This window comes from Pleurodeles waltl, chromosome 8 (assembly GCF_031143425.1).
Source record: "Pleurodeles waltl isolate 20211129_DDA chromosome 8, aPleWal1.hap1.20221129, whole genome shotgun sequence".
NCBI lineage: Eukaryota > Metazoa > Chordata > Amphibia > Caudata > Salamandridae > Pleurodeles > Pleurodeles waltl.
Genome location: NC_090447.1, coordinates 1326945243 through 1326968971, shown reverse-complemented (window position 1 = coordinate 1326968971; position 23729 = coordinate 1326945243). Strand labels below are relative to the sequence as shown.

General features: G+C 45.6%; 1 protein-coding gene across 1 annotated transcript in view; it reads left to right on the top strand.

Moving 5' to 3' along the window:
- The window catches only part of ATM (ATM serine/threonine kinase), a 1319133-nt gene that overhangs the window by 749467 nt on the left and 545937 nt on the right, over positions 1-23729 (top strand). The window contains exons 34-35 of the mRNA XM_069202321.1: positions 1182-1353; positions 7834-7975. Of these exons, the coding sequence (XP_069058422.1) occupies positions 1182-1353; positions 7834-7975 (314 nt within the window). The remainder of the gene's footprint in view (positions 1-1181; positions 1354-7833; positions 7976-23729) is intronic.

The window sequence follows — 23729 nt, the reverse complement described above, 5'->3', positions numbered from 1 at the left end:
TAAATTATACTTGTATATAGTTGTACATGTATAGTTACCTTTGCATGGACACCTGTTTCTTTATAGTTCCTCTACACTCCTTTTCACACCCACCTGCGAGAAAACAAAAGAGTCGCTGCCCATGGGCAGTATCACCGAGAAGGAGGAGTCTCTCGATCCCGTGAAACAAAAATGCTTCTCCGAAGAAAAACAACTTGCAACACTCCAAACCCAACACTAGATGACAGGAGTATGCAGCGCATGTGAATCTACAGCACTACATGCCACGAACAGATGCCTACTGGGTAAGTAACATTTTCCTTCTTCCCACTTGGCACTGTAAATTCTCTATTTTAGTCTTCCAAAATACTTAGTATCTTACCTTAATATTGTCCAAATTTTGGTTGATTGTCTCATTGTGGATTGAGGCACTGTGATTATTGCTCCAGCCACTTCTAAAACTGCTTTGGTCGAGAAGGGGAAAAATGAGCTTTTTTAAAGATATACATTCCAGTTTCCGAGCACCTTAAGGTACTTTTCCCTGCTTTTCTTTAATCTGCAGGTCAGTGTTACATGGCCATCTTCTATGCTCCCGTCGCGCGCGCTCTCTCTCTCTCTCTCTCTTTCTTTCTATCTCTCTCTCTCGCTCTCTTTCTCTCTTTCTCTCTTTCTCTCTGTCTCTGTCATATTGTCCATACCCAAAATCCACTGCAGAAGATTTGGCAGTCGTTTTCTGTTATATCTAGCTGGCAAGTTCCTACGCTTTTGCTAGTCATTTTCGTTAGAAATTAGGTGTGGTATTTTGATCCTTAAATAGGAATTTGCTTGTTTTTCAAAGAGCCTATGAAGTAATTTCTTCTAATCTTTCTAGTAGTATTTAATCTCAACAATCCCACATACTGTTACAAATGCCTTAATTTAATCGATTTCATATTACTGAACTTAACTTGACAAAATCGAGTGTGTTGGCATTCATACAGCGCAATCAATGCAACACTGGTGAAATCAATTAAGGAGCACAGGGATTATATCCACTGAGGGGAGGGAGCGATTCAGGATCATGTACAGTAGGAAGCGATGAGTGTAGAAGGTTGGTGAAATGAAGGCAGATGCCTTTGTACTAGGGACATAAGGTACAGTTGATTTTAAGAAATTGGGCTTTTGATAATTTTTCAAGTCTTTGTTTCTTGTTTTTATGGTAGAGGCAGTTGGAAGTTGTTTGGGAGAAGTTGGTCCAATAGATTTCTCCACCATTGCTCTTCAACGCAGAAATTATGCATCCTATTCGGTAGCTTCAAACATGTTTGAAGATAAAGAGCTGCAGTGGGTCTTTATTATGCTGACCCTGATAAATAATTCCCTGACAGATAATTGGTGAGTATTTCTCGAGTACATATAACTCGATCCAATGGTTTATGAAGGAGCTTGATTTTTTTTTAAATATTATAATGTGTGTCAGAAAATGTTACACTACCATAGGCCCATTGTGTGTACAAGGCATTATGAAGAAGGATAGAGAAAAAAATAAAAGTAGTGTACTTAACCTGTCAGATACTTTAGTGCTTACTTCAGTTCTAGAAGATGCTCTGTTTGTGATGATTTTTTAATTCTTCCAAAGTGTTTTATTGCTGCACTTGGATACCAAGCACTTGTGTGTGCTCTATTGTTTCTGCTAACATTTCAGTCAAATTTGAAATTTGCATTAAATGCCATGATGTGCTTGGTTAACGTAAAAAGAAAAATGGATAAAATAAAATTGGACTTTTAAAAGCCTTCTGATGTTCACCAATAAATATGTTTCTGTATCTCCATCATGTTTCCCTTTGTTTCTTTCTGCCACTATTGGACAAGATTCTTGCATGAATGTTTGTGGGGGGAAATCTAGACTGATTCTTACACTTTATACAAGACTTAAACATTGCAATTGCGTCACCAGACTTCAGTGAATTTTGAATGCAGTATTTTAAGGCATCCTCACAGCTTGACTTTTCGTAGCGCCTTCAGACAGCTTAAAATTAAACATGGGCAGAGTCGCACTCACATTGCTTGGGGTATAAGTTATGGGCTAGATAAAGATGGCTCATTCATTTGGCTATCAGTATTATTTTGCTTTCTGAATGTTTACTGACTTTCCTGCCATTAAAACTGATGCAAGGTACAGGATAAGGTTGGTCATTTGCCCCCTATATTCCATTCGCTTACAGACAAAGGCCTAAGTGTATATGTGAAATCCAGTCACAGAATCCAGAAATATTTTGATTGGAATATAGCTGTTGAGGAACAGTGATAGCATGTTAATGGTTTAACACTAAGTGAGTTTGAAAGTGAAAGGACAGTATTTGAAAAGTTAGTATTTCTGCAGTTTTATGTGGCCACATAACACAAAGTGCCCCAGGGGTGCAACTGCATTTTGGTTTTACAGATCTCCATCTTCTCTAATACAGCTAGTGCTGGCATGATTATAAATGGGCATTCCCTCATTTGCAAGGGGATCGGGGGGGTGCCTCAGCAATGAGGAAGTACTTTGCCTCAGCACTAGCACCGAATTACAGATGTGGACACAGAAGCAAAGAGGCCATCTGGAGGCACACTAACTGTGTGCTACAAAGAGGTGATGCAGAGGCTGTATATCCCCATGCCTAACCCCCCCCCCAAGTGTGCCCCTTGAAAGGTGGGGGAAAGAATCCCATTTACCCCTACACAACCTCCTGCAGGTGAGTGTAGCCACTGACTGCATTTGCTTGCATAAGGATTTCTGTTCCCCTTTGAAGGGTAGGGGAGAAAACCAAAAGGGGTTCCCTGACTGGATGAGTGTAGCTTGTGCAGGGAAAGCTACTATAGAGAATATCTAAATAACGAGCTACTACAATTTACCTGTAGGAAGGATAATCCTCAGGTATAATATCACTATAGATAATGATAATCGGAGTGTTGTATGTCAAGGACAGACAAGGGCATAAGGAAGACAGTATGGCTGGACATGGAATAAAGAATAAACATATTCTATCCATACATAATAATTTTATTTAATGGATTTACACAATGTTAAAACACATAAAAGCCAATTACAAAAAGAACAATTGACAATATACCTAAGTCAGACATACCGCAATCATACCGGGCTAGAGATAGCCTAAGAAATGAAACAAACAAGATTACAAAAAAGGAGGACTCAAACGGTCCTGATATGACAAGGGTAGTGCAATAACAATGATAAACAAATGAGACAATCAATTACCTATCAATGAAAAGGGGGAAAGAAATACAAATCTGACAGGGTTAGGATAACAGTCTATACTCTGATACTAACTGTATCTATAATAGAATAAAGGACGAATAATAGTGATGGAATTATTCAGTCGATGAAATACGGTAGGTCCTTCGGTGTTCCTCTAATATTGAGGTCACCTTCATCAGGGCCGTTCCAAATATTACAGTTTAATGTTAGTATAGTCCTTGCAGCCGAACGTCCTGGTCATCACTTGTGTCCAAATCTGAATATATATGGAACAAATAGACGTGATATCTAATGAAGGGAAATATATACATTTAATGTTTGTGCGCCAGAAATCTTCAATACTAGTTTTTATCTAACAAACAAACAAAGAAAAGATTTATTTATCTAGATAATAATATGTATGGACCCATATTTGGTCCTTACTTAGTCATGTGATACACTAATTATAAGCAAATCATGTGAGAGTGAGTTAATTCTCCCATACAGATAATATTATGAGAATAATTGTTGGCAAACAGCTATTGAGATGTTAGGGGGATCTAGAGTAAGAGAAGAAAAGTTAACCTGGTGTATAAATGAGAGATCTGATTGTTCCCAAATTGAAAGTACACCCAAGTGAATGGTGAGATTAGTTACAGTAAGATCGTATTTATTATTATTTTTTGTGTGTAATACCTGTGGTATCAACTTGGAATTAAGGCTGTTCCATTTTCCAAGGAAATACGTCAATGTAAGCTTTGTTGTCAATATGGGTAAAAAACATTTCCTAATGGAAAGAAAAAGCTCTAATCAATATGGGCAATCCAAAGAGTAAGATGACAATATAGATGTATAAAGCTCAGGATAGAGATAAATTAGACACTAGCCAGCATGGGAGAAATTCTCTATGCATATGGGCTGAAAGTCACCTGTAATACAGCTGAGCAGGACAGACAAATAGGTTTCAGTTTAGGGTGTTTGTGGAGCCTCCGTGCTAGTATTAAGCCCGATGAGAATTCCAAAGCGTATACTTCGATAGAGCGGCTAGTTGAAATAAAAGAAGATAAAACAAACAGTTCTAACAATACGGCCTGTTCTATTAAGAAGAAGTTCTGTTAGTATGAAAAGTTGTCGAATGAGTTCTTAAATACAACTGATATATTTAATACGCTTACCTGAAAGTCGAATGGCTTGACGTGAGATAATTAGTGGCAGCGCCGGACAGCAGATCTCGGTTATGTACTCACGTTAGTTAGTTGACTTCCGGAAGGTGCTAGAACGGGCGCAAAGAAGATAAGGTAAAGGTCCAAGATGGCCGCCATGTTGGACTGGTTAAAATTGAAGAACTTAGCCTGGAAAAAGGACGACAAGCACAATGATTGCCGTAAAGGCCTAATATAGGTCAACAATGATATATTGGCGGCGTGGAGGTTACGTTTTACGTCCTGCGGTTGAAGTAACTCATCTGATGATTGCAGTCTAGATGCCTTTAGGCATTGATCGATGGAGAGGCAATGAAGGAGAAGGGCCTAATGGTCGCCATATTGGGAGAAACGGAGTTCCATGCTACATTCTTGCATAGAGGAATATTGACCCATAACAGGAGCTGGAACAGCAATGCAGAGTTGCAATCAATCGAATTTTATTTTATAACTCAACACTAAGAGAAAATATCAGAAAATATTAATAAATGATTGAATGATAGAACATCTGTACAGGCTGTTACTCAGGAGTCTTCATAGTCTAAAAGCATAGGAGGAAGGAACAACCAAAGGTAGTGATACAAAAAGAGAGAGATATTGTTTGAAATAAGGCATCACTTTTAAAGAGACAAAGAGATAAGAAATGTGAGGCCAATTATGTAATGGCATTTTCCCAGGGGATGTATTTGTTCAACCCTTTTTCGCAGCTGTCCAAAACAAAAATCCAATACACTTCTAGTTTTTTCCTGATTTTATTGTCCTTCATGGGTCCTGATTTCTTGATTTTTTCCAAAATAGTCCATGTGAGATCTTCAACTTTGTGTCCATGCTGTTTCCAATGTTGGACTAGTGGGACACCCTCTTTATCATTACGTATGTTGGACATATGTTCAAGAAGTCTTACTTTGACTTCTCTCCCTGTTTCACCCACATATAGTAGAGGACAAGGGCAATTGATCAAATAGACACAACTGGCTGTTCTGCAATTAGTCATGTCGGTAAGTTTATAGTTTCTTTGTTTCCATTGAAAGGAATCGCTTACTATCGCTGTGGGGCATACCTTGCAGTTACCACATTTGTGGTTACCCTTGGTAGGTTGGTTTCCACAGATGGATTTCTGGCAAAAATCTTCATTTTTTTGTAGAGAAGCTCTAGCTAATTTATTAGAGATATTTTGGTTTTTCCTAAAGGCCAGAAGTGGGCGATCCAATGGTACCTGGTTGGGATTGCTGTTAAGGATGCTCCAGTTAGAAAGAATAATCTTTCTAATTTTTTCATTTAGATTAGAAGGTTGGACTACACAGACCATCTGAGACTTAGGGTTTTTATTCAGTTTTTTAAACATGCTGGTCCTGTACTTGGCTCTTTTGTAGGAATCTCTCATGAGTCTTCTCGGATGCCCTCGCAAAATGAGTTTTTGTTGCAAGATGTCCGCATGATGTTCAAAATCTCGCAGACTGGAACAATTTCTACGGATACGTAGAAACTGACTAAAGGTATCCCTTGTTTCTGGCTAGTAGGATGGAAGCTGTTAAAATGAAGTATGGTATTTTTGGCTGTAGGTTTAGTAAACCGAGACATCTCGAGTTGGAGATTGTTGGGGCCAGTCCAGATGTCTAAAAACTCTACCTTTTCTCGGTTGGTATGGATGGTAAATTTTAGATTAGGATCACACACGTTGATCCACTGACTAAATTCATTAAGGTGTTCTTCTTGGCCTGTCCAGATGAAAGAAATGTCATCTATATAACACGACCAAAAAGGAATATTTTTGGGAAAAAAAGGCGCCACCTCATTATATATGTGAATTTCCTCAAAGGAGCCCACATAGATGTTAGCTACACTGGGGACACAGGCTGCCCCCATACTGACTCCTTTCTTTTGTTGGTACAGTTGTCCATCAAATTCAAAGAAGTTCTCTCGAAGGACAATGTCTAAGCACTGTAAAATGAAGGCAGAATGTTCTGTCATGCCTTCCTTTTCGAATAGGCTAGCAACCGAATGCCAAGCTTCTCTCTGTGGAATGTTCGTATATAAGGCTTCAATGTCCATCGTAACTAGGATCTGAGTAGCCGGATTGAATGGGCTACCCTCAAGTTTGTTAATGATGTGGCCTGTGTCTCGGATATATGCAGGAAGATTTGCCACTCTGGGATTCAAAAATTTCTCTACATATTTGGACAGGGGTTCTGTCAATGACCCTACGGTGGAAACTATGGGTCGCAATGGAAGATCTACTTTGTTTTTATGTATTCCATAGAAGACCGGGGTCCTAATTTTTTGTGGATTCAAATATTGGAACTCTTGTTGGCAAATGAGTCCCTTACTTAGGGCTTCGTTGCTTATTTGTGTTATCTCTATTTTCACTCGTTCTTGCCAACTATTCTTAGCTTTTTGGTAGTAGTCAGGTTCATTGAGCATAGTCTGGATTTTCACTTTGTATATTTCTGTGTCTAACAACACTATACCGCCTCCTTTATCACAAGGTTTGACTGTTGTATGCTTGTCTTTTTTTTTAGCTTTTGAAGGGCCTTCTGTTCACATTTGCCTAAATTGTAATGGGGTTTAGGAGTAAATTTCATTTTATTGCACTACCCTCGTCATATCGGGACCATTTGAGTCCCCTTTTTTTGTAATCTTGTTTGTTTCATTTCTTATGCTATCTCTAGCCTGGTATAATTGGGGTATGTCTGACTTAGGTATATTGTCGATTGTTCTTTTTGTAATTGGCTTTTATGTGTTTTAACATTGTGTAAATCCATTAATTAAAACTATTTTTTATGGATAGAATATGTTTATTCTTTTTTCCATGTCCAGCCGTACTGTCTTCCTTATGCCCTTGTATGTCCTTGACATACAACACTCTGATTATCATTATCTATAGTGATATTATACCTGAGGATTATCCTTCCTACAGGTAAATTGTAGTAGCTCGTTATTTAGATATTCTCTATAGTAGCTTCCCCTTTGAATGGTAGGCCAGATGCAGCCTGTGCAGTGAAAGACAGACTGGCTTCTTCAAACAGCCCAACCACCATTCACTGATTTGCTGGCCGCAGGGTGGCGAAAGTTCGCTGCTACTGTGTGGACAGCCCATTGCCTCTAATAGGTGCATTGACCTATTCTGTTACATTCGAACCCAGGTAAGAGTCTGCTGTGGCATGCACCAGAGCAGTGCGCCCTTTTATATAATTCAACCTATGGCAATATTTGCACGATGTATATTGAGGCATTGTATGTCCCTCGTACAGTCGACTTTATATTCTAATACCACTCTGTTGAGACCCTTTTTAGTTGCGTTTGTGCAGTGGCTGCTCTGACAGTGTAGCATTGCAGGTGAGCTGTGTGACTAAAATCTTGTCATACATGTATAGTTTGTTCTAAATCTCTTGGTCGTTGGTATTTGAACAACTGTCTTCTCTCTCTCTTTCTCAGCCTAAATGTGCGATCTGCAGCTGCCACATGCCTGAGAAATATTTTATCTACCAAAAGTGGCTCCCAGTTTTGGGACGTGTACAAAAACAAGGCGGATCCCATGCTTGTGTACTTACAGCCTTTCCGATTTGCCAAGAAAAAGGTATGTATTTGATTTTTTTCTGTTGAACTTTGAAAACAACAGATTTATTAGGGAAATTCTGAGTTATGGTTGTACCTGGCATTGGCATGGTGTGACCATTGCCACTTGGGGTCCGTGAGGCTCCGGCAGTGGGGAGAGGTAGGAGGGTACGGACTCAAAGGACGATAGAGCGTATGTCACAAAGGCAACAACATAAGATAAGCTTGTGAACATTTGACTATAGGCAGAGTTTTAGCTCCACTGTTGCGATAAATCTAAGGGGCATTAGTAAGGTTGAGTGAAAACAATAAATCTAACCCAATAAGATGAAAGGCCCTAGTCTATCTTTCTATATTCTGGAAACTTCTCTCATCGATACATATACAAAGGTCAGTGGATTTAACTTTTGTAGTTCACTCTCTTTGTTATTCAATACAAAAATATTTATTTTCCTTGATTTTCAGTTTTGCTCATAGGTTTAACTCTATTCAAAGTATTACAGTAGTAATTTAATATCTGATAGAAACTTCTAGTTGCAGTTTCCTTACCTTATAATTTCCTGCAGGCGTCAGTATGGATCCAGAGATTTTTCTCCAGCAATACCCTACGTGTCGTCTCGTGGTGTAGGTCAGCTCCTTGTCTGTCGGTGTCGTGCGTGCCATACATAATGTTGCGGGACCTATATAGGAGCCACCCCGGCACACTGATGCCCGTTCTTTTCTTTCTGCTCCAGCCACGCTGATGCGAAGAAGAGCTCCCCCTCAGTCACTTTTTGAATTGGTCTTATTTGACCTTTTGTCGAAGATTTTTGAGTATTTTCACTCCTGGTGCATCCAGATGTCGTCACTTTAGACCAGATTCAAACCCTGCGGATCCTGTCACCAGGCGATATCCATGACTGATCCGTACCTCGTGTGCTTGTGGTGCCTGGAGCACGAGCACAACCCAAAGTCGTGCTTCGAGTGCCGAGCCGTGAATCTGAAAGCTTTAAGGGAGCGGTCCCTAAATCTCATTGTGGCCTGGCACTCGGCTCTGCATCACTCCCGATCTCGGTCGAGGCGAAGGTCCCTTAGAACTGTTGCAGAGTCCCCATTCATCATCATTTCACTCAAAATCATCGGACTGTCTGGTAAGTAAGAAGAAGAAGTTGGAGAAGAACAAGCTTTCTTTGACTTCACCCCATCCGTCGGCTGACGAGACGAGGGAAAAAGGGAGTCATCATTCCAGGCCTCCGTCCTCTGAGCCTTCATCTGGGTCAGCTCTGTGCCTCCCTGAGTTTCCCGGGAGCCGGAGCAACCCATGCCCAACTCCAAGAGTTTTATGAGGCCATGCGCCTCATATTTGGGCAGTCTGACTCCACTGGAGCGCCCTCGGGCCCACGGGGTTGGCTGGGGCCTCCTCAGGTTCCACACCGGCGGCTTCGACCGCAACTCCTGAGGGCACCCTGAATCTGTTCCTTGATCCAAACTGGTGTCAGTGGTAACAACTTGAACTTCCCCAATGCCGGTTCCGATGCTCCTGACGCCGCCCGTGCCCCCATGTGGCGTAGATCCATCCTCATTGCTGACTCTGATGTGGAGCCAGACCAACATCACATGACGCTGATTCAGACTTCGACAGGGACCTTGCTCCCTAGGTCGGATCCTGACCCTTATTCACTAGGGTTAGGTTACGGTGAGGACTGGGAGGGGTCGCTGGATCCATTGGAATACCAGCCAGAAGATCCCATGGAATGGTGGATCGATTGGTCTGGACTCTTCCTCTGACACTGACATACTTTCTCCCTCTATCGTGGCTAGAGATGAGGGAACGTCCTACACAATGGTCATCTGCAGCAGTCAGGACTAACCTCCTGATAGGCTGAAGCACCTCTAGGGCTTCGTTTTCTGGACCCCATTTGCCTATTAATGAAGCCCTTACTGTTGTCCTGCTTGGGACCTGATCCAAACCCAGCACAGAGGCTCCTGTGAATAGAGCAATCGCCTACCGCCAAAGACCCGCTCCAAATGGCCCAGTGTTCCTGACGCAACACCCAACCCCTGAGAGCTCAGTTATCCAAGCCTCCTCATCCCCGGGCACATTCCCTTCCGCACCCCCCAGAAACGGAATCCAAGAGGCTGGAACAACTTGGGACGAAGGTGTTTTCTTCCTCCAGTAAGGCATTGTGGGCCGTGAACACTGCGTGCCTTTTGGACCACTATACCCATACTTTATGCGACACGGTTGTAAGGTGCTGTCACAGGCCCCGGAGGAGGCAGGGGCCGTTCTCTCCCAAGCAGTTGCTAATGGGAGAAATGTGGCGAAGTTCACTATACGATGTGTGCTGGATACGACTGACTCTCTAGGCAGATCGGTTGCATCATCAGTGGCATTGAGACAGCACGTGTGGTTGAGGGCGTCTGCTTTTCAGGGGATGTCCAATCCACCCTTATGGACATAACCCTTGATGGCACCCGTCTCCAACACAAAGCGGACTCTGCACTCAAGCACTTTGAGGAGTCCCAGGTGATGGCCAGGACCTTGGGCCTCGCAGCTGTCCCTTGACACCCCTTCCCCCCCCCCCCCCCCCTCCTACCCTGTGTCTGTTTTTTGCCTGTTTCATGGCTACGGAAAGGGTGCCCAACCATGTCCGTTCCACTCCAGCCACCATGCTGCACATGCTTCTGCATAGCCTTGGACATTGAATCCAATGGATCAGGGAGCCAGCTGTCTAGTGTAACTTAACTTCTGTTGAGTGTGCTATGAATCATCAATCATTCTCTAGAGCTGGTAGAGTGTGTTCAGGATGTAGTTTGATCAGTATGATTTGGAGGGTGTGAGCTTCAGATTTCCCAACAATTACTCTGGGACATCCTTTTAAAACAATTATTAGAAGTAGGACGTGAAGAGGGACTAAGAGGTAGTGGAAAAAGAGGAGTGCAGATTGGTAGGGGGACTTAAAACGCAATATTTTTCAAACTAATCAATATTTTTTAAGGCCTTCAAAACAGACGAGAGACAATGTGTATATTTTCCTCTGTGTGAGCATGTAAAAATCCCAGGTGAAATCCGACAGACACTTGAAAGCATTTGTACACACCTGTTTTATACAGGATACACTTTTAGGGAGGGGTGGGTCTAACACCCCAAACGTGCCTCCTGGAGCTAATCCCCTTAGTGTGTTGTAACTTGGGGAGTCTGTAAACCGACTTCCTAGGCCCGTATTCTGGGAATTTCTTGTCTTTCTGACCATTCCACACTCCTCAACCTCTTTCTGGCTGCTGGTCTCTAAAATAAAGTTCTGCAAAATTTGTGTAATTGGTTTTGCGAAATCAAAATGGCATTTCATCCTATATTTCTGCTCAAAATGCATAGTCGCAACAATTTTCGACAAGAGGATGAACTTCTAACTGACAATGTGAAAAATCAAAAGCACCACTAACAGCCACTCGTACTGTTGTTTCAACGTTTCTGAATGCCACAGCAGACAAACTCAGTCGAAGATACCTAGTAGATCACTAGTGTTGTCTCCATCCACAGGTGGTGCAAGGTGGAGAGAGCCTTGGTTAAATCTGTTCGCCACCGCTCACAGCAAGCAATGTCAGTAGTTTTTACACTGCAGTTTCCAAGGCGGGTCTGATTTGGAGATGCTTTTTGTCTTGATTGGAGCTCCAGCTTTCTGTACGCCTTTCCGCCAGTACCACACCTACCCAGAGTTATCAAGAATGACCAGGGCCAAGTCATTCATGTGGCTCTGGATTGGGCAGAGGGAGTATGGTATCCCGAGCTGCTGAACATGACCATCAGTCCTCCAGTTAGGCTGCCCCATCGAGAGGATCTTCTGCTGCAGCAACAGGAAATGGTCCTGCACCCGAACCTGCGCACCCTCCACCTTCATGGGTGGAGATTGAATGGACAGCTTTCGACCTTTGTCCCGAAATCTTTGATGATTTTTTTGACAGCCAGGCGTTCATCCACTAAGTTGTTATACACCTACTGTTGCAATAAGTTTGTGTCATGTTTTGCTTCCTAAGACGTTGACCTCTTTTCTTCACCTTTATCCAAGCTTGTTTTGTTTATTTCAGCCTTGGCTCAGCAGTGCTCTGCTCTGTGCACGGTTAAAGTTTCTCTCTTCTATTTTGGCATTTTTGCAGTTGCTCAACCAATCTTCTCTGTTTAATTAACCTGTCGTGGCTAGGTTCCTTAAAGGCCTGCAGCACTATTTCCTCTTGCCATTCATCATGCCTCATTGGGACCTCAACCTTCTCCTCAACTTCCTGATGTGCGCACCATTTGAGCCTCTGCACAATACCCGCTTAAGCTGTTGACCGTCAAAATTGCCTTTTAGTTGCTATAACAATGCTATAACATTGGTCCAGGAGGGCAGGCAAATTACAGGCACTCTCTGTGCACCCTCCTTATCCAGACGAACTGGTTCTCTGGATGTAAGCCTCCTTCCTTCTGAAGGTTGAGACTCCCTTCCATGTAAGCCAAAGCATCACCCTGCCTCCATTTTTTGCTCTGCCTCATCTCTCCAAAGAGGAGGAGAGACTCCACCGCCTGAACCCAAAAAGAGCATGTAGTTCTATCTTAACGGCACAAAAGAGATGTGGGTGAACAATCAACTCCTTGTGTGCTATGTAGGAGCTAAAAATTGGAAGACTATGCAAAAGCAAACCATCACGAGATGGATCGTTCTATGCATTAAGATCTGCTTTGCAATGGCCAAGAAACAACACCCTGAGGGCTTGCGGGCTCACTCCGGTAGAGCCAAGGCTGCAACCACCGCATTAGCTCGCAGTGTTCCTGTCTTGGACATCTGTCAGGCAGCAATTTGGGAATCCTTGCACATGTACACCAAGCACTACTGCCTGGAGTGTCACCTCTGTTGTGATGAGCACTTTCCTCGATTTAATTGGTTTTGCAGACCCACCTCCGTGGGTGGAATTTCTTGGGTATCTATTCTAACGTAAGGAATTTGCAGGTAGAAGCCTGTAGCAGATGAGTAATTTACCTACCTTAGATAACTCCTTATCTGGTAGAGACTCCTTACCAGCCCTCCTATCCTCCCTGCACTTGCGAATCCATTACAGTGTAAGTGACACCCTTCTCAGCTTGTCTCACCAGTGGTCAGTTCTCATTGTGGCTCCACGCTCCTGGTGTGGAAAATCGTGAATGTAACTGATGTCAGTGTGGCGGGGTGCTGCCTATATAGGTGCTGCACATGGCAATTTGACGCAGACAAAGCAGGCGATGCTCATGTGGAGCTGACCAACACAGCCTACCACCGTGCAGGGGTACTACTTAAAATCTTCCAGGTTCAGTCTGACACCTGGGGAATATACTAAGGTAAGGAGTCTGCGGCTAGATAGTCTCTACTAGACAAGGCGTTACATAAGGTAAGTACTAATTCGCTTGTGGGATGTGTGGCTCTAGATACACATGCTGCCCACACTTCCGCCATCTCGTGTTGGGCTCAGACATGTACAGCTTGCTTTTCTTCAAAAGAAGTATTTTCGAGTCTCATGACCTAGTGACTTAACCTATTAGTGGTAATGGGTATTAGCATCTGCTCCATTGTTTGATAGTTTTTTCTCTGATGTCTAGTTCAAATGTGTTGATGCGAGCTCCAGTTCGACACCATGTGATGGTCTCGCCAGGCCTTTGCATCCGTTTTTTGCCGGTTGTGGAAACAATCATGCTTTCTCATCTGTCTCCACCGTCTCGTAATATTTGATTCCAAACTGGAAGACTGCCTCCTGGAAAACCATCACTTAAGTAGAGAATGTCCCTGAGATAGAAAGCCCTCCATTTTGATTCTGGCTGACTTGACGAGGACAGACCGCCACGAAGTCCGCAGGCTTTGTTCCTCAAACTCTGTGTAGATTGCTGTTCGGCATGCCTCTTGAATCAAAAGACCCTTTAGAGCTGAAGCGCTCGCCCCATTACCACTGCTTCCATGGCTCACAGAAGGGAGGTAGAAGACAACCCGGATCTCCTCGGAGAGAGGGCGAGGAGTAAAATGTCAAGCTGTTGGATGACCAGGTGTTGAAATCAATGTAGCTTTCTCTCTGGAAAGTGTCGATTCCAAGGCAGACATCGAAGCTGAAGAGCCTATGCTGGCCCAGTGTCCTCCAAAGCCCGTCGCCTCCCCTACTCACCAGGGAGAGGCATCAGCTTTGACTTCCCAGGCTACCTTTGAATCCTCCGGTGCACCTGCCTTCCAACCATGGTCGATACCACTATTCCGAGATAGATCCAATGCCCGTATCACACTTTCCCTCGAAGTTCTTCTTGAAGTCTCAAGCTTGATATTGACTGCTTCTTCTGCACCAGATCCAAAGATGCAGGCTTGGCCACCTTGGTAATAGAAATGGGTGGACCTGAAGCATTCGGAGCTGAGACACCCCAAACCAAAGCATTTGGATCTGAGGAACACCGACCTGTATCATTCGTATCTAAGATTGGCTTTGGTGCCATCTGGATTTTGTAACTGTTTGGCTCCATTCAGACTGCCACCTGCAGCTGTGTCCTCTGCTTCTTATGAGGATTTTGAACAACCAATCCTTTAGTGGCTGCAAGGAAACCTCAGCGTCAAGAAGCAATTGATCCATATCCAGTTGGGCACTGGTCAGAACCTGGCGAAGCCTCTGCAGGTGCCAAAAGACACAGTTGCTCACAAGAAAAAGTTGACTTTTGAGGAAGCCCTCAATCCTGCTTTTGCACCTGCTCCCAGAAAGGCTAAGTGTCATAGGTCTGCCTCTTAACTGCCTCTTGCTTATCCTTATCCTCCACTACATCCTTCCCCTTCTCATCTCTCCATTCCTTCTCTTTACTACATGTGAGTTCTCCTCATTAAAGGGTTGCTTACACTGGTGGGGTGTGGGGACAGTCCACAGCTACCATATGACCTTTATATCGCCCACAGGGTCACGATCCTGGGGACAGCTATAAGACATAGCCTTCAGCAGAAACAGACCCAGACATGTATCCCACAGTGCCCTCCCCTCCAGGCAAAGTTACCTTGTACCACAAGGTCCTGCTTAGGTCAGCTACCTTTCACAAGGCAGAGATGCATGTGAAACATGAGGAGGAGGATTTCCTTATGGAAACTCTCTCCTCCACAGTACTTTTTGATGCTCAGATGGGTCCTTGGACAGGGCTGATTTAAAAAAATAATATATATATATATATATAAAAATAATAATAATTTTTGGGGATAACCAACTTTTTATTTATTTTGATTTGAACAACATTTATAACACACATTGACTAGTTCCACATGGCCATATCATATACGTTGGCTGAAAATATATAACTAAGAAATCGCCACATCCACCCCATGGTATTCCCACCATTTGCCCCAGATCTTTTCGTAATTTCAGCGGCAGCCCCATGCCTAATAAATTGGTTGCTCCTTCCTGGGCACACTACCAAAATCCCTTTTCCACTCCACCAGCGACAGAGGTTTGGGAGAGTTCCATTTACACGCAATGTCATGTTTGGCCACCATCATTGCCACCCAAATGAAGAACCAGCTCCATGCTTAATCCACCTGTCTCCTCCAGCTTGGCCACCTGGGGGGTAAGTTCAGGCCAATGCCTCAGAACCCTGGAAAGCTCTTCACCCACTCCCTTTCTAAAGGGACTCAGTCTGGGACAAGCCCAAACCATAATTAAGAAGTCAGCTTTGGCCAGGTAACATCATGCACATTAGCCCTGGAGGGCCCACCTACTCTGTGTAATTGCTGGAGAGTCAAGTAAGCCATAAGGAGATAATTTATTTTAATTATTCGGTGGCGTGAGGAGATAACCGTTTCCCTCAGGGCCATTCAGGCTTTGTGCCAGTCGTATTGGCCAAGATCCCCTACCCCTGGTTCCCACCACATTTGTAACCCAATAAAGCAATCCAGGGCATTATTGATGAGGGAGCAGTACATCTTGGAGCTGGCTCCTTTGCCCAGGCCCCCCGTCCCCTGAAATGTTTGAAGAGTCAGTCAAAGTGAGGGTTGTTGCACGAAGGGTAGACGAGAAGTTCAAGGATCTCCCACTGGCCCACCATATATTGGGGGTCAGTTACCTCTGCCTCCCCAGTTGTTGAGACAGCCTGAAAGTGAGCTAACACACATGAGGCACGGGCGCACCCCTTCCGGACCTGGCGAGAGAGAGAGAAAGAAAGTCAAGGCAAAAGGATTGCGGTGCGGTCTGCTTCTCATTGGCACATTGCTGACTCTATAGACGTACTCTCTTGGGGTGGCTGTGTCCATTGGGATCTGATGGCAGACTGTAAGGAAATGCACAGCCCTGGCACTCAGATAAGTCCCTTGTAAATGGTACCCCTGGTATCAAGGGCCCTAATGTCAGGGAAGGTCTCTAAGGGCTGCAGCATGTCTTATGACACCCAGGGGACCCCTCACTCAGCACAGACACACTGCCCCACAGCTTGTGTGTACTGGTGGGGAGAAAATGACTTAGTTGAGGTGGCATTCCCCTCAGATTGCCATGCCAACCTCACACTGCCTGTGGTATAGGTAAGGCACCCCTCTAGCAGGCCTCACAGCCCTAAGGCAGGGTGCACTATACCACAGGTAAGGGCATATGTACATGAGCACTATGTCCCTACAGTGTCTAAGCAAAACCTTAGACATTGTAAGTGCAGGGTAGCCATAAGAGTATATGGTCTGGGAGTTTGTCATACATGAACTCCACAGTACCATAATGGCTACACTGAAATCTGGAAAGTTTGGTATCAAACTTCTCAGCACAATAAATGCACACTGATGCCAGTGTGGAATTTATCGTAAAATGCACCCAGAGGGCATCTTAGAGATGCCCCTGAATACCAGTCTGACTGCTAGTGCTAGGCTGACCAGTTTCTGCCAGCCTGCCACAACCAGACGAGTTGCTGGCCACATGGGGAGAGTTCCTTTGTCACTCTGTGGCCATGAAGAAAGCCTCTACTGGGTGGAGGTGCTTCTCACCTCCCCCTGCAGGAACACCTGGCGGTGAGCATCAAAGGTCACCCCTTTTGTTACAGCGCCCTAGGGCATCCCAGCTAGTGGAGATGCCCGCCCCTCTGGCCACTGCCCCCACTTTTGGCAGCAAGGCTGGAGGAGATAATGAGAAAAACAAGGAGGAGTCACCCACCAGTCAGGACAGCCCCTAAGGTGTCTTGAGCTGAGGTGATCCCTGCCTTCAGAAATCCTCCATCCTGAGATTGGAGGGTTCCCCCAATAGGATTAGGGATGTGCCCCCCTCCCCTCAGGGAGAAGGCACAAAAAGGGTGTAGCCACCCTCCAGGACAGTAGCCTTCCCCCAGACCTAAACACACCCCTAAATTTAGTATTTAGGGGCACCCAAGAACCCAGGAAATCAGATTCCTGCAACTTGAAACAAGAAGAAGGACTGCTGACCTGAAAGCCCTGCAGAGACGACAGAGATGACAACTGCTTTGGCCCCGGCCCTACCGGCCTGTCGCATGACTCGAAGAAAACTTCAACAGCGACGCATCCGACAGGGACCAGCGACCTCTGAAGCCTCAGAGGACTGCCCTGAAACAAAGGACCAAGAAACTCCCGTGAGCAGCGGCTCTGCTCAACAACAGCAACAACTTTGTAACTTTCTTGCAACTTTTAAAGACCTCACTTTTCCCGCCGGAAGCGTGAGACTTCACTCTCTGCACCCGACACCCCCGGCTCGAGCTCCAGAGAACCAACACCACAGGGAGGACTCCCAGGTGACTGCGACCTCGTGAGTAGCCCGAGATGACCCCCCTAGGCCCCCAGAGCGACGCATGCAGAGAAAATCCAGAGGCTCCCCCTGACTGCGACTGCCTATGACAAGGAACCCGGCGCCTGGACCAAGCACTGCACCCGCAGCCCCCAGGACCAGAAGGAACCGAACCTCAGTGCAGGAGTGACCACCAGCCAACCCTCTGCCTAGCCCAGTTGGTGGCTGGCTCGAGAATCCCCCCTGTGCCCTGCCTGCACCGCTAGAGTGACCCCCGGGTCCCTCCATTGATTCTAATACACAACCTGACACCTACTTTGCACACTGCACCCGGCCGCTCCTGTGCCACTGAGGGTGTGTTTTGTGTGCCTGCTTGTGTCCCCCCTGCCTCCCCCCTGAGTGCTTTACAAAACCCCCCTGGTCTGCCCTCCGAGGATGCGGGTACTTACCTGTTGGCAGACTGGGGCACCCCTGTTCCTCATAAGCCCAATGTGTTTTGGGCACCTCTTTGACCTCTGCACCTGACCGGCCCTGAGCGGCTGGTGTGGTAACTTTGGGGTTGCCTTGAACCCCCAACGGTGGGCTGCCTATGTCTAGGAACTTAGACTTGTAAGTGTCTTACTTACCTGAAAAACTAACCTTTACTTACCTCCCCCAGGAACTGTTGATTTTTGCACTGTCCACTTTTAAAATAGCATATTGACATTTTTACAAAGACTGTACTTGATATTGTTTTCATTCAAAGTTCCTAAAGTATCTAAGTGAAGTACCTTACATTTAAAGTGTTTAATGTAAATCTTGAACTTGTGGTTCTTAAAATAAACTATGAGAAGATATTTTTCAATATAAAAACCTATTGGCCTGGAGTAAGTCTTTGAGTGTGTGCTCCTCATTTATTGCCTGTGTGTGTACAACAAATGCTTAACACTACCCTCTGATAAGCCTACTGCTCGACAACACTACCACAAAATAGAGCATTAGAATTATCTAATTTTGCCACTATTGTACCTCTTAAGGGGAACCCTTGGACTCTGAGCACACTATCTCTTACTTTGAGTTAGTATATACAGAGCCAACTTCCTACACAGATCTTGTCCAGCGTCTCCCAGAAAAATATTGCAAAAACGGGACAAGAGTTGGTTGTAAAGGGCAGGGTCATCTCCAACACCAACGTCTGCTGCACATTGGATGTTATAGACAGAGCTACTTGTGGATAAACACCAGCATCCTTCTGCCCTCCACACGTGGTGGCACCAATTTGGCTTTAAGTCAAAGGAATAGCATGTCCTTCAAAATGTCCCCTTTGATGGCCAGCATCTCTACAGCCCTCAGGTTGACCAGATGCTAAAAAAGATCGAAGATACTGATAAAGTCAAAGCAATGGGTACCCTACAAACACCTGTTCATCATGACTCCTTTCGCCACTCTCAATATCGTGGTGCTGCCAAAACCCCCACCCTAGAAACCTCCTCCACCTTTTCAAGGCCCATGCAGCAGTAACCTTCACGAGGCTACTAAATGGGTTGATACAGGGGTAACAATAGCAAAGGCAGGGGAAAGGTTACAGCCCCCAAGTGGGCTACCCCTCCCAAACACTGGCTCTCTTGTCCTCAACCCACCAAAGCACCCAACCACACAACACCTATCGGGTGAAGGCTGCAGATACTTCTTCCCCATCCATGCTCCCTCATGTACCCCAAAGCTAAACGATAGAGGCCATGTTGTTCATGGTCTTACATAAGGAGTCCAAATCAAAATCTCATTGTCCTCTGAGGAGCTTTTTTCTGCAGTTTCCTCTCTTCTCCTCATAGGAAACCGCTCATATTCATCCTTGCGGTCCATGAGACATAGGACGACATCAAGAGTTGAGTCCTTTGAATCACCTTATCTTCATGGATATTTTCTCCTCAGCTTATCTGAAAATTCTTCCCAGATGCCAGACTGAATACAGGCATTTGCTTCAGCAATATAATGTCACTGGCTCAAGGTGGTGCTTAATGGCGTTTTCCCTGTATTTTTACATCATCACTGGAATGATGTTGGAGCCACATAAAAGGCACCACAAGTACTAGTGATGTATGTTATTTTTTTCCCGCCTCTTCAAATGCAGTATCCGTAGCCTTACATTTTTCTTTGTCTTTTTCCCTTTTAGGGGTATATTTTTCCTTGTAAAAAAATCTAATGTTTGAGAAACGTCTCCAACAAAGTATTTGGTTTTCAGGTGTTGTGAGATGCAGGGAGTAAATGTCATTGGCTGCTTCCCACAAGTAGTGCTGCTTGGCCTATTCCACAAGATATCCTCCTGCACTATATTTATGTGCACATATACACTCTACAATCATCAGTGAGCAGGATGGCAAGCTCACCATGGCCTCTCTTAAGGACAGGTCTGTGATCCCTTCTCAGTCTAAGTAATGTACCAGTAGTTATTCCCCTGAATCAACTCATAGATTACACAAATACCAGCACTCCTTTTTTGTCATCCCACAAGCAGAAAATGAAGTGCACAGAGCAGAGTCCTGAGAAAAGTGTGACTCCTCTTCTGAACTCCCTGTCCCTCCCCATTCCCTGTGCTGCAACATTTACAACAGGTAGGTTTCCCTCCTGGACACTTTCTAACATTGTTTTGAGACTTTACAGAAAGCAATGTCGATAACATTTAACCAAATCCCCTCGACCCCACCTCTTGGTCACGGGCTCCTCAGTGCTTCGAAAAACCATTCTGGCATCTCCGACTTCAGCCCCAACCCCAGTAGCTTCATCCTCGACATCAGGGCATGTTCATTCGTTGCTTTTGTCACCAGCACCCAAAGCTGATTGCTGTCAAATTGATCCTGGTGCTCGCCACAGCAGCACCAGTGTCTGAGTGTTTCCCACCTCCAAAAAGTCAATTCTAATGTCAGTGGGCCAGCCTCATCAGCACTGTTGGTAAGAATTTTGCAGGCTTTCTAGATAGAATCAGGGATTCCAGAAATCCTAAAATCACCAGGACGAACATTACATGACTTTTTGGGTCTGACCCAGATACCCTGCTAACTTGTAACATCCCAGTCTGGCATGAGGACACCAAGCGAGTCGGGGAACTTGATGCCTTCCATGCTGACAGATTCAAGTTTGGCTGATCTGCAGAATGCTTTTGGCCTGGCACTGTTGTAGAAGTTGAGTTCCCCAACCATGAATAACCAATTCCAGCTGAGCAAGCACGCCTTTCTCTTGTCTTATAGAGAGTGGCCAAAAATCTTCGAAATTCCTTAGATTTCTGTCCAACCAGACACTATTCGTGTTACTGAGATATTCTGGGCAAGCCAGCCTTGCACACTATTTAACCTTTTAATGAGGCTCTCTGTTCTAAATTAAAAAGGCATGGGATAAGCCTCTATCAGCCTTAGCAGTCTGTCGATCTGAGTCACAGGCCAGCACTCTGAGGCTTACCATTTCTATCTGCCAATCTCACTATGGACAGCCCGTTTGTGCAGCTTCATCTGTTTTGTTTAGGAAGAACATCTTTTTTAATTCTCTTCCAGACAGAATAGAAGTCAGTGAATGTGTATCTACAGCGGGTGGCAATAACCCTTGGAAATTGCTATGATATCTGACCAGCCAGACACTATTCATGTTACTGAGATATTCTGGGCAAGCCATCCTCACACACGGTTTTACCTTTTAATGAAGCTATATGTTCTATTTTAAAGAGGCATGGGATAAACCTACATTAAAGAGGCATGGGATGAACCTCTATCAGCCATGGTAGTCTCTTGATGTGAATCACATGCCAGCACTCTGAGGCCCACCATTTCTGTGTGCCCATCTCACCATGCAAAGAACAGTTGTAGGAAAGCACCCTCTTTTTGGCATGGTTACACCCACTTTTGGCTTGCTGTCAGTGGTTTTTGACTGTGTTCACTGGGATCCTGCTAACCAGTACCCTAATGACTGTGCGCGCTCTCTCTCTCTCTCTCTCTCTCTCTCTCTCTCTCTCTCTCTCTAAATTTGGTTGTTTGGGATATCGCACACCCCACATTTGGCATACTGGTGCCCCATACAAGTCCCTAGTATATGGTACCAAGATACCCAGGGCATTGGGGCACCAGGGGTCCCCCATGGGCTACAGCATATATTATGCCACCTGTGTGAGTCCATGTAACATGTGTCTGCAGGCCTGCCATTGCTGCCTGCATGAAAAGGGTGAATGCACCCTTTCACTTCAGGTCACTGCACCAGGTCACTGTAAGTCACCCCTATGGTAGGCCCACCTAGCCCAGAGGGCTGGGTTGGACGTACCTGTGTGTGAGGGCATGAGCAGAGGTGCCTCTATGAACTCCAGCTCCATTTTCCTGGACTTCATAAGTGTGGGGAAGCCATTTTACATGTATACTGGACATACCTCACTCACTATCTGTGTCCAGCTACATAATGGTAACTCCGAAACTGGGTATGTTTGGTATGGTTGTATGATTCTATACACTCTGGGGGCTCCCTAGAGGACCCTCAGCTTTGCTCCTACCAGTTTGCAGGGTTTTCCCGGGCAGCTGCCATCCTACAGACAGGTTTCTGCTCTCCTGCAGCTTGACCAGCTCAAGCCCAGGAGAGCAGAACAAAGGATTTCCTTTGGAAGAGGGAGGCAACACTCTCTCCCTTTGGAAATAGTTGTTATATGGCTGGGGAGGGGTAGCCTCCCCAAGCCACTGGTATGCTTTTAAGGGCACATTCGGTGCCCTCCTTGGATAAACCAATTTGCAGCAGTCCAGGGACCCCCCGGTCTCTGCTCCGGTGTGAAACTGGACATTGGAAAGGGCGTTACTATTCCCCTGTCCATCACCACCCCAGGGGTGGTGCCCAGAGCTCCTCCAGGTGGCCACTTGATTCTGCCATAACATCTGAGTGGCCAGGGCAGGCAGGTGACATCACAGCCCCCTCCTGATAGGTGGTCACCCTGGTAGGTGAACAGTCCCCCTTCCTGGGCTACCTAGGGTCTCCCTCTCGGGTGGGTCCTCAGATTCGATGTGCAAAATTCCAGCAGGACTCGTCTGCATCGTTTCATTAATCTTCTGGGCATGGAAACTGCAACTGGACCCTCCAGGAACCGACACCCTGCATCCACACCGACAACTCTCTTTGCAACATTGTTTCCACTGCCCCTTCCAGAAACTGCAACATTCCCCCGGCTGTGCATCCTCTGAGGGCGACGAGTCTTCAGTCTGCAGAAGAAGCGGGAAGGAATCTCCGTTGGAGTGAAGGGGTCACTCTCCTGCATCCACAGGTACCAACTGCAACGATGACTGGCTGCGTGGATCTCCTCTTCTCCAGAGCTGCATAGATCCTGCATCACGGGTGGTGGTCTGGAGTGGTCCCCTTGGTCCTCTCCGACAGCTGTCTAACTTTGAAGATGGTAAGTCCTTACCTCTCCACGCAGGACAGTACTCCTGTGCACTGCGTCTCTTGCAGCTACCAAGGCTTGTTGGCATCTCCTCCAAGGGATCTTCAGGCTTCATGTAGCCCCGCCCCCAGCACCCTTTACTGCGAAGCACAGCCCCCTGCGTGCTGCTCCTGCGACGTGGGACTCCTTCCAAGGTGTGCTGCTTGGACCTCACGGCAACTCCTGTGCTTGCTGCCTGTGGGGACTGCCTCCTCTTCCTGTGACTCTCCTGACTGCTGAGGGTCACCCAGGACTCCCTTCCGTGGGTTGAGTCCACCTGGACCTTGCTGGTCCCCTGAGCTCCGCATTTCTTCTTCCACAACATTTGCCTTTGCCAAGGCTTGTTGGTGGTTTTTCCACACCACTGACTGACTGCAATCCTTCTTCCAGCACGTGATGTCGACTGCATCACTTTAGGAGCTCTTCAGCTGCTCCAGTGCTGCACTGCTGACTGTTTTCGTCCACCTTCAACCTGGTCCTGCATCCACAGATGGGTGGGTAGTGGCTCCTGCCACCACCAGACAATGCAACAAAAACTGAACTTGGTCCCCATCCTTTCCAGATCTTCCTCTATCAGGATCCACCTTTGGTTTCTTGCAGACTTGTCTGGGTCGTGCATTATCCTTTTCTTAAGTCCTTTTGGTGGGTTTGG